Below are 12,337 nucleotides of genomic sequence, written 5' to 3'. Positions count from 1 at the left end.
ATATAGACCTCACATAGGGCAGGAAGGTAAATAAGTCTAGATTATCGTCAGGCTGACTGCTACCTGCTCACCCATCTCTACCAACCTTTTCAATTGATTTCCCATGTGGCCCACTCTCCTTCCCTCCCTGTTCTTATAGAGCTGGGTGTTTTCGACTAGTGGCTCAGTCTGTAGACACCTGCTCATGCTGGTTCCTCACTCGTGGATTCTTCTATTCTAAAGATGGAGGCAATAAGTTCCTCTGAAACGTCAGTTCACACAAGATCTACATGGCGCCACATCCCAGAAGAGAGCATTCTTTATTTTCTTTCTGTTTACTTGTAGGCCAAGACTTAAACTGAAGAACATTAAATGTGGAGTCCACTGTTAACTGGAAAGTACAAACTAAGTGAATGAAGGAAAGTTGTAAAAACATATATACACAATTTATCATAAGAGGCCACAAAATTATAATCATTTAATATCACATTCATATTTTTAGAAACCTGAACATGAATACTGTATACTAAGCAGCAAATACTGTTTGGCAGGCAAGATTCTGCGTACTTCCTACCAAAAGACATGCTAGTAATAACATGCATCACTTCTCAGTACATGTCTAATTATCCACCTGCATTCTCGTGTATCAACAAAGTTGTATTTCTGCAGGCTGAGAATGTCGTAATATAATACTATGTTCCAACTGACTGAATTATTAATCTTTCTGTCATTTGACTTACTACAAATTCAAACTAAAATATGCAAAAAAAAATCAGTGGTTAGGACCAGGAAGTCATTAATAACACTTACAACTTTAAAAAGAGAGAAACATCATGGACAATGAAGTTATTTCTACAAAATGCTACAAAGCAGTATACCATATTCAAAACAGCAAAAGACGCAACAGGGAAACACAAAAAGCATTTAGGATTATAAAAGGAGAACACAAGAAACAAGGTATATAATCGTAACCCATGGAAAAATAAAACAGTGAACCCTGAAGACAGGGTTTGCAGTTGATTAATTTGACATACACATGATGCATCACACCATACACAGTTTCTGTGCTAAGGAAGCTATTATTAAACTATAAGACAGCACTGATTCCAAATGACGTTGCTTAAGTCTAAGAAAAACTGTTCAGGACCTCAGTTTTAAGAGAAAAAAGACAAACATGGGAGTATCACTTTAACGGCACAATATGAGCCCATTTTGTGTATCCTACATCACTGTACTACAGAGGTGCCAACTTACATTTAAGGCTATTACAGTGAAACAAAGAATTACACGAACAAAAGTTGTCTAAATTGTTAACATCAATATCAAAAGACGAAAGATCAATTATTGTTTATGGAGGCTTTGTTCTTAACACAGCATTCTTCATTTATAAATCCTAAAAGAAAATAGGATATTATAACAAAGAAAAGGACATAAACTGTTACGTACCCTGGCTAAGAACACCATTCCAAATTTAATAACCAATTCAGTAATTATTATTGTTACTGCACCTTATCATGGCATTTAAAAAGACAAACTGCCAAGATCTAATTCCAGCAAAACCAAAATGGAAACCTGGTTAACGGAAAGGAAAAACATCTTTGAAATTCCATGTCAAAAACTTAAATGCATGATCTATTAAAATAAATAATATTTCACTGTCAGAATGTTAACACAGCATAGACATGTTGCACTGAGACTTATCATTCCCATACAAAGCTAGCAAAACTTATTTGGGTAAACGCAAAACAGGGGACTGTATGCAGGAACACAAGTTCTAAATTTACTGATGTACACTAATTGTGTCATCAGATATACCCAGAAATTTCAGAACACTAATCCACCATTTAGAACCAACAGAAAACTCATACTGTGTACATGAGAATATAACTGAAGAAACTGACGAACAAATGAACATTCAAGACAGTACAAGTGACAATTGCAGTGACAGTAATGGAAGGGAAGTTTCATTAGTGGAAAATTACTGGAGGGCACATAAATATGCAATCAAGCATTACTAATATTATCATCTCAATTGCATAAGAACATTAAAGAAACTATAACTGTATGCACTGTAAAGGCAGAGTAAGAGAATGGGTTTCCTTTCAGATAACTGCTTTGACTGTTATGGCTGACCAAACACTACATGAAGCTCTCCACTGACTGGAAAATGTCTAGCTCAGAAGCTTTTCTTCATTAAATTTATCATCCAAAATAAACTACACATTACTTACCAATCGATCTATACAGAACTTCAATTCATATTTGATTCCTTGCTCAGGAACTGTTTTCAACAGATGCTTCAGGGTATCCTCATTTTTATTCTTTCTGAAAGATCAAACATAAATAATATATAAATGGGTGAGGTGACAGTATTTTTCTATAGTGTTTCAACTGTCTCATTAACACAAAACTATAATTTGATTAGTATGTTCAGTACAACCATCAAAATACAACCACAAACATCATCTGACACACTGGTTTCCTTCAGCAAGATACATAAAGAGTAGAAAAGTTTTAGCAGATTACAAGCTTTTACAGCAGTTCAATCCTATTTTGGGGTAATAGCACCATTTGGATGTAGACTAACCTACTTCTGTAATGTCCAGCTATAAATACACCAGGAAAGTAGTACAGATAGCAGCAGCACGCACACAAGGAGACTACACAGACTAACATCTATACAGTACTAGATACAAGAAGCCGCTGCAGCACTACAGACATAGGGCGAGTAACCCTGAAATTTTATAACTTCATCATCATCATCATCATCATCATCATCATCATCAGTAATCTGTCAAGACGACAGGTCCACAGTCTCTTTCAAAACAATTCCTCCACTTAATGCGATCTAGAGCTTTCTCCTTCAAATGACAGTATCCTCTTCTGTCCCCAAGGTCATCCAGCATCTTCTTACGTCTTCTTCCTCGTCTTCTTGTCACTTCTATCCGCCCATCTATCTTTCCTTCGATAGCTTCTTTTAGAAGGCAGTTTCTGCGTAAAACATGACCAATCCAATTAGCCTTCCGTTTTCTTATTTCATGTAGGATATTCCTCTGCTCACTGACTCTAATTAACACTTCTTCATTTCTCACATAATCGGTCCAACTGATCTTCTCCATTCTTCTCCAACACCACATTTCGAAACTTTCCAGATGTTTCTGATCTACTGCCCTAAGTGTCCATGTTTCAGCCCCATACAGAGCTATGCTCCAAATGTAGCATTTCACTAGTTTCTTCCTCAAATTTAAGTCCAATTTGCTGGTAAAAAGATTCTTCTTCTTGCTAAATGCAGCTTTTGCCATGGCAATCCTGGATTTAATTTCACAAGTACACCTTCCATCATCTGTTAACAAGCTACCCAAATATTTAAAACATTTCACATTCTCCACTTGTTTTTGGTCTATCTTTATTGTGACTGGGGTTGGTTGTCTCGAAATTTTCATTACTTTTGTTTTCTCCACATTCATTTCCATGCCATAGCACCTTCCAATTTCAATTAGTCTATCAATCATGCCCTGTAGCACAGTTTCTTCCTTAGCCATTAACACAAGGTCATCTGCATATTTCACAGTTTGAATAATTTGCCCTCCTACTTTGAAGTCACCGAGCCCATCCAGAGCTTCCTTGGTAAGGCATTCGCTGTACAAGTTGAACAGAATTGGTGATAAACAGCATCCTTGTCGAACTCCTCTTCCAATCTGCACACTTCCTGTCTCCCCCCTGTCCAGTCGTACTCTAACTTTCTGATCCATGTACAATTTGCTAATCAATCTTCTTTCATGCCAATCGATACCTGTTTCTTTCAGGATCTGCATTAATTTGGTCCAGTTTACCCGGTCAAATGCCTTCTGCCAGTCTATGAAGCAAACACACAGTTCTTCATCTATCTCCAAAGTTCGTTCCGCTATAATTCTCATCATCCCAATTGCATCCCTGGTTCCTTTTCCTCTTCTAAATCCAAACTGATCTTCTCCAAGTACATCCTCTATTTTCCTTTCAATTCTTCTTTTAAGTATCTTTGCTATTATCTTTGCTGTATGTGCAATAAGACTTATTGTGCGATGGTCGCTGCATTTTGTAGCTTTTGTCTTTTTCTTTAAGGCAATCATTGTAACTTCTGTAAAGTCCTTGGGCCACTCTCCACTTTCATATATGGTGTTCATTAGTTTTGTCAGTGTTTTCAAACCACCTTCTCCCAGTAACTTGAGCACATCTCCAGGTACATCATCATCTCCTGTAGCCTTTCCCTTCCTCATTTCCTTGATAGCTTTTTCCACCTCACTTTGTAAAATATATGGTCCTTTCTCGTCTGTATCTACTTCTTCTTCCGGTTCAACTTCTAAGGTTTCTGGCCGATTAGGTCGATCATATAGTTCTGAAATATAATTTTCCCAAATTTTCAGCACTTGCCTCTGATCTACTATTCTATTCCCCTGGGAGTCTTCGATGCCAACATTTTGAATCCCATGATTCTCTTTCCATCCTAGTTCTTTTGTCTTCATGTACATCAAATCATAACGGCCTGTTCTTTGAAATTCCATAATCTCATTACATATCTTCTCAAGATATTCCTTTTTGGCCCTGTCCGTGGCTCTTTTCAATTCATTCCTCAGTCTCCTGTATTTCCTCCTGCCTTCTTCATTGTTGACATTCTTCCATTTCCTTCGCTCCTCCATTTTACTCATCATCTCCTGTGTAACCCATGGTTTTCTTGCTATCTTCTCAACTTTACCTACCAAATCACTGATAGTATCTAACATGCATTCTTTTATATCGTTCCACTGCGCTTCAGCATTTCCGCTTTCACCTTCAATTGCACCGAGTTTCTCTTCTAGAGTCTCTTGCACGCTTTGTCTTTGAGCATATAACTTCTCCAAATCCCATCTGGGTCTGCGCTTTCGAAATCCTATAATTTTCTTCAACCTGGTTCGGAACTTGGCAACCAGCAAGTTGTGGTCAGAGTCAATGTCTGCCCCAGGAAGCGTCTTCACATCCTTCACACTGTTTCTGAATCGATGTTTCACAAGGATGTAGTCCAGCTGATGCCTCTTCCAATCCCCAGGTGCCTTCCATGTGTAAATTCTTCTCTTTGGCTTCTTGAACCAAGTGTTGGTAACAATCAATCCATTTCGTTCACAAAAGTCAATAAGCATTTGACCTCTGTGATTCCGTCTTCCTAGTCCATGTGATCCAACAATATTCTGATATGGTTCATCTCCAACAATGCTGTTCCAGTCTCCCAATATGATGCTGTTTGTGTCTCCTCTTCCATCTTCCTGAAGAATTTCTTCAATTGTGTCATACACTTTTTCCACTTCATCGTCTTCATACTCTGATGTTGGCATGTACACTTGTATAATCAGTATATCTACCGGTTCTGCCTTTAACTTCAGAGCAATAATTCTGTCATTACAAGCAATCTTCTTAACAACACTCCTCACTACACTTTTATGCACCACTATTGCCACACCTCTTTCAGCCCGTTCACCTCCGGAATAATACACTGTATAATCACCGCTTCTTATTTCACCTTGTCCTTTCCACTGCACTTCGCTGACACCTAGCACAGACACTTCATTCTTCTGCATTTCCGTTTTCAAATTCTCCAATTTTCCTGCTTGATTCAAGTTAGAGAAGAAAAATTTTTTAAAGGATTTAAATATCAGAACCGAAGATTTTATAAGTGCTAATCAGGAAGACCTATGTTTTTAAACTTTAAATGTTATAAATAAGTGCAGTGTAACAGATACGTGAGTGTATACACCTGATGATGGCCATTTGGGGCCGAAACATGTAGTGTATAGAGAACAAGACGAAAGGCTTATAAATATAGTTTGCACTTAGGACAGAGTTATGTCATATACACCAGGAAAGATTTGGATAATTAAGTAATTCCTGTTGAATTGCTGGACATTAGTAAAGAAATTATTTATCCCATGAATGGGATTCGAAACCATTTCTACATGGTACCACCACCCAAAAACAGGATCCACATCAGACAGGCTTTGAGTCATAAATAATCTATCATATTGTGACATATGGGCTGAAAGCCTAAACAGTTTAACGAGAAAAGCCATCCACTGCTAGGCTGTAGCCAATAAGCACATTTCCAAGGCAATCAAAACATGCTATCATTGCAACAGATACACATGCAACAACAGAAGAATTGCTGGAAGCGGCGCTTTCTATTGGATCAGTCTTGAGATAGGCAGAGATATCCAGTGAGTCAAGAATGTAAGGACACACTTGGAGTCACAGCCAAGGTGCAAGATAGTCACCAGCCAGTAACAAACTTGCATAGAAGAGAACATTGTTGGGACCTGTTACCAGGCAACAACTAGTGAAGTGGCAGCAGACTGATGACAGGGCATGCTGGAGTGAATCAGCAAGAGCACTATAGTTACTTGTGGTTACAAGTTATAAGTGTCCAACAAATCCAATTACTAATTCAAACCCTGCATCTAGTCACTAAATACGTGACAGTATCTTTATTCCAGTGTATTCACCCCTTATTCCAAGTTCCAATCTGGAGGCAGTGGCTCCACTCATTTCCTGATACTAGTCCCGGTTCCTGTGCATAAGCACGCAGGGCATGAAAACTGATGCCCCTGAAAACCACCTTCTTTGTTGGAAACAAGAATTCCCATGATGCCAAGCCTGAACTGTGAACTTTCAGCATGAAAGTGGGTAGAATTAGTGTGTGTGAAAAATCTATCATGGGACAAAAGGAGTGTTCTACACTTGGAACCTGCCCACTACTGTGCAGTAGCACTAATTGCGTTTCAAGAGTAATGAGGGCCACATCAGTATCTGTTGAGAGGAAGGCCACTGCCTTCTTTCCGACCTTATTGATGTTTACAGTTTTATGGGTGGAGTGTTGTCAGTGTTTTGTTTCAGGGTCTCACTGGGATACCTGCATTTCACTGTTCATGATATGAGGAACTGTGAGAGCAATCATTCTTATATCAATCAAGATTCCACGGCATCAATCCAGTACTCTTTCCTCTCGGACCTCTGTCAGGTTGAGAAACACCCATCAACCACAAACCTCCCACGTGAAGAGCAGCTGACTGTATAAGATACATTTGGAAAATTAAATGTCTGGCTCTGCCTTGAAGTACCTTTATGTTAACTGTGAATCTATCCCGGCCATGACTTGAACATGAGCAATGTTGTCTTCAGTCACTTCTGTGGTTTGTTGTTCACTCCTGTCTTCATTCTTGCAAGATTTTAATCAATTCTTGTATCCCGAAAAGTGGAGAAAACCAGTACAGAGAAGAATGAAAGTGTTGTGGAGGAGACTGTACCTGTGATAAATTATGAAATTCCAAAAGGAGGGGAGATCCATGGGTAAATGCATGGCACACTACTATGAAAATATGGACAGACTTTAAATGGCCAAGTCCAGCAAACAGACATTTTACAAGAGATTATCTACTGGGCTGAATAACTCCTTGGGCAAGGGACACAAAGAGGGTTTTCTGAAGGGAGGACTAGTGTTGAGTCTAAATACATGAAGGATTATTATGAAGCAATGTGTTCAAGAAGTGGTTCAGCAGCATTCTTCCTAATTTGAAAAGTTCTGCAATAATTTTAGACAATGCTCCATACCACTGTGTTAAGAGTAGAAAGAATCCCTATCAAATCCAGGGCAAAGGCACACATACAGAAATGGCTTCACATGAAAGGCATTTCTTATGAATCTAAATTATAACTCCTGGTTGCAATGCCAGGCTGCAGTGAAATCTGGAAGGCAAGTACTAACACTGCCAACCAACCATTGTTCCTTAAGCCCCATAAAACTTGTGTTGAGTCAGGCTGAAGGATACATAACAAGAAATAATGCCAAGTTTACAATTACTGAAGTAAAAGAACATCTACTTCAAGGAGTAAGTAAGTAAGTAAAGCAATCCCTGTAAAAGGCCGTGAAGGCCCATAGGGTTGTGATATGTTGAGGGTCCCACATTATCTAGACAATCGGCTCAAAGATGGCAGTACAAAATTTTATGCATGATGACCAGAAATCATGGATTCAACATGTTATCAGCATTGAAGAATCAAACATGTGGACACTGGACGCCCTTGTGACAAGTGATGGAATGCACAGTCATCAATTCATAATATGCTAAGTAAGAAACTACACAGTTATATGCCATACGATAGAATTGTACACATTAATTTATATCCAGTTTGTGTTTTATGTAGTGCTTATTGAAGTTTAATTACATGCATATTGTGACATGACAGCTGAAAGCCAGAACAGTGGAACAAGAGGCAGCCATTGCTAGGCAATGGTACAGTAAACATGTTTCTGCAGCAACAGATTGTGACACATCGACAGAGGGCAAGGTGTTTTCCGTGCAGTCCTTGCCAAGACTATATAGCAAGGACCAGCAGCAGCAGTCCAGAGTTTGGAAGGCTCCCTGAGCCATCAGAGTGTAATATAAAGTTACGAGTCCTGCGGGATTTTGAACTAAGAACTGCCTTGCTGATGAGGACCAGCAGTAATTTAGCAGTTAGTCAGTCCAGTCAGTCTCAGGTTGCTTCTTTAGCAGCTGCTACCTAGCAACGGCCATTGAAGAAACAGAACACTTTATGTGTGCTGTAGCTGTAGTGATCTATACAGTGTGCAAATCAGTGAAACTGAAAATGAAAGCATTCAATGAATTCAATCATTAATCCAAACCCCATGCACAGTCACTAACACCTGACAATAGAGACATATTGTTTTTGTAATCAGTAGTAACATAACTGCCACATGGTTATGGTCATGGTTCTTAGTGGAGGGGGTAAGGGTGACTGTTTACTTCAACTCTGATATGAAGTAGTGACCTTTGTAACAGCAGAGAATGTCTACTTTCACTTACAATTTGCGGACTTCAGACTCCTTCACAGCCTTGCTCTCTCTCTGCAGGTCCAGCTCTGCTTGAACACTGCTCTGCTGTTGCAGAAGTTTCACCTCCTTGTCAACTTCCTCCAGTTCGTCTTCCAACCTTAAACAAAATATCTCACTTACTTTCAATTCTGAAACAGACATAAGTTACAAATTGATGTGGGGTACTAGACGTTTGAATGAGGCACTTGAGGCTATCACCGCTAGATGGCAGCATTAGTCTGGTGGCAATTGATGACATTCGACACGAGACAACTGATGTTTACAAAAGCGAAACAGCAGATGCAAGATGGCGGCACCTCTGAGTGAGTGTACAACCCTTGAGCAGTGCTCCGGTGTGCGATTTTTGTGGGCAAAAGGTATGGAATCAAAGAATATTCATAAAGAAATGCTTCTCCTCTACGGTGAGAAGTGCCTCTCATGTCAAGCTGTTTAAAATTGGACGAAGGAGTTCTCTGAAGGGCGGAATGTATCGAAGATGAAAACCGTGTCAGGCAGCCAATGGAGATTGCCACAGAGGTGAATGTGTAACGGGTTGAAGACTTGATCCGAGCAGACAGAAGGGTAACTATAGACACTACAGCCACTGCTATTGGTTGTTCACATGGCATTGCCTACCTCATAATGCATGGCAGGTTAGGTTTCCACAAAGTCTGTGCATGATGGGTGCTGCGCATGCTGACACAGCATCTCAATCGCTACCATGATGGAGGACATGATATGCTAGCCTGAACTGTCATAGGTGATGAGTCTTGGGTTCACCATTACCAGCATGAAACAAAGCGTGCATCAATCAATGCAGTGGAAACATCCTTCGTCGCCTGCCAAGAAAAAGTTTAAGATGACACCATCCTCCAGGAAAGTGATGCTCACAGTCTTCTGGGATCAGGAAGGCATACTGCTCACTGCATTCCTGCCTCAAGGACAAACCGTAAATGCAGACTACTACTGTAACATCCTCAGGAAACTTTGTAAGGCCGTTCAACGGAAGCGACCAGGACTCCTCACCAAAGGCGTGCTGCTCTTGCATGACAATGTGCGTCCCCATACTGCCAACAAGACAAATGAGACACTGTGAAAATTCAAGTGGGAAGTCCTTGAGCATCCTCCGTATAGCCCCGACCTTGCTCCAAGCGACTTCCATTTGTTCGGCCCTCTTAAACATCATCTTTCGGCTAAACGTTTTCCCGAAGATGAAGCTGTAGAAAGGGAAGCCACCGCCTGGTTCCAACAGCAGCCCAAAGAATTTTGTGCTGCTGGTTTTCAGGGGCTTGTGAAACGATGGGGTAAGTGCCTCAGTGTACAGGGAGATTATATTGAGAAATAAGAGCATTTTTCAAATCAGTACTCTTATTTAAGTTCTACACAGATTTTTAACTTACTTATTGACTTACCCTTGTAAAAATCTGAGTAAACTACATTATATTTTGAACCACTGAGCTTTTGTGCTGCTTCTTCCAGAGGTTTGAGGTCAGAAACTTGGATTTGAGACTAAAAACGTAAATGTCAGTTTACTATGTGCAGTACAAATTAATCATGAAATTGTATAAAATTAAAAAAGGCAAAGTACGATGAGAATGTATATGGATAGGACTATATGTTCAACACGTGTTGAACTGGAGAGAAGACACATTTACGCGTCTACAGATCCTTCCTTTCGAACTTGATGTGCCATTTTCTTAAAATCTAGTCATCAATATCTGAAATCGATATATACCCTCCATAGGAAAATAACATGAAACATATTGTGACATATAGACCTGCTGCTAGGCAACAACCGCAAAACAAGACAATGGCCACTGCTAGGCAACAGCTTCGCAAATATGAAACAGTACTGGGGCCATTGCTAGGCAGTGGGCCATATGCAATAATGAAGTACTGTTGGAAGCAGTGTTTTCACAACAGTGAAGTGCACGTATATACACTGACTTTTGCCTGTGAGATGTATACGTTAACAACCAAGATACAACGCACAGACAAAAGTCTATGCTTGTGTTAGTCTTACCTATTCCGTTTGTCTTTAGCTTGTTTTATTTCTTCCTTCAGTTCATCCATATTCAAAGAGTTCTCAACTTGCTCTAGATCTTCAACAGCTTGTTTCAGTTTTCTTTCAATACGGGCGAGTTTACTTGCTGATAAATCCACCTAATTTAGACACAACAGAGTAGTCAAAGCACTCTTCAAGCAATGTGCAAATAGGAATAAATGTAGTGGGAAAATCATGTGACAGCATTCCCCATGCATTTTCTGCTATGTTAATATCTATTAATTTCAAGTGCTTTTTTTTTTTACAAAAGAAAATAAGTAGCTAACACACACATTAGAACTATGACTGCCTGCTGAAACCATGAATCAAAAGCCACTATGAAGGAACAGTCTATGTAAGTTTCCTCCTTAAAAATTCTTTATTGTAGTTAAAGTGTGAGATGAACCTCTTTAATGAAATGGATCAAAATTAGCACTTGACTGAGATTCTAAATCGTAAGTAACATATTTTATTACATGTTCATTCCATGTTTCTCTTTCTTTTGTAGGGCCTAAAAGCTCAGCATAGCTAAAACAAAAGCTTGTAATAAATCCTGAGGAACATATAAGTTCACCTTTCCTGGATAAGAGTTCAGCTGATTGCTGGTTCAGTGGCAAACACTTTATCGTGAGGAACAGCGCAGACTTCGATAAAATTAAAGACACAGCAGACATCCACACTTACCTTCCTGACATCCTGGCAACCATCAAAATAGTCAAACACCCCCACAACTTCAACCATGATGATGTACACAAACTGAGCAAAGTCTGACTTCACTTCTTTCATTCCAACCCCCCACCTTAACCTTAGGACATTTCCCATTGGATAGAATGACACTCACACTCTACCGTTACTCCAACAGTAGGAGCTATACATCAGTATACTTTCTCTTTTTGCCTCCATTCACCCTGCAGATGACAATGGAGGTACACACAAAAACAACTGAAAATGAAAGCAACACATTCCTCCAAAACATCAGTAAATATCTACCAGACTACACGGTGTCATACTCCATAAAACAATTTTCAGCTTCAGAATTTGATCTGAACAAAATTTAAAATCATTTTCAGTATAAAAATGTATATATATTCCGTAAAATTGGGAGAGGTCCACAAAAATTAGAAATTTCCATAGTGGTTAATCCCTCCTACCCAGGCTTTACAGCCTTGGAAATGCCAAAGAGTCTATTTCTAAGGTGGAAGCAATTTCTACCCCACATGCAGTGTATAAATTATGGCTGCCAGTAGGGACCTACAGCTTAAAATGTCCAACCACAATCAGGAACCTGGTATTCTGCAGAATCATGAAGTTCTACCACTGTCACAAATTAGTAAAGATCAAATTTTAAGCATCAGATTCAGCTAGCACCAAACCCTTAGGTTTTAACAGGAAAAAAATTGAACAGTAATATCTTCTGAGATACGCTATGTAGTCCATTG

The 12,337-nt window shown here is 39.4% G+C and overlaps 1 protein-coding gene across 1 annotated transcript in view; it reads right to left on the bottom strand.

Annotated features, from left to right (window-relative positions):
• LOC111865996 (DNA repair protein RAD50) overlaps positions 1-12,337 on the bottom strand; it is a 64,211-nt gene that overhangs the window by 28,076 nt on the left and 23,798 nt on the right. Inside the window, exons 12-14 of the mRNA XM_033752064.1 lie at positions 10,878-11,017; positions 8,847-8,972; positions 2,211-2,304 (exon numbers count right to left, since the gene is read on the bottom strand). Of these exons, the coding sequence (XP_033607955.1) occupies positions 2,211-2,304; positions 8,847-8,972; positions 10,878-11,017 (360 nt within the window). The remainder of the gene's footprint in view (positions 1-2,210; positions 2,305-8,846; positions 8,973-10,877; positions 11,018-12,337) is intronic.

This window comes from Cryptotermes secundus, unplaced genomic scaffold (assembly GCF_002891405.2).
Source record: "Cryptotermes secundus unplaced genomic scaffold, Csec_1.0 scaffold72, whole genome shotgun sequence".
Lineage (NCBI taxonomy): Eukaryota > Metazoa > Arthropoda > Insecta > Blattodea > Kalotermitidae > Cryptotermes > Cryptotermes secundus.
Note: the sequence above shows the minus strand (reverse complement) of the source record. Positions and strands in the feature narration are given on the sequence as shown.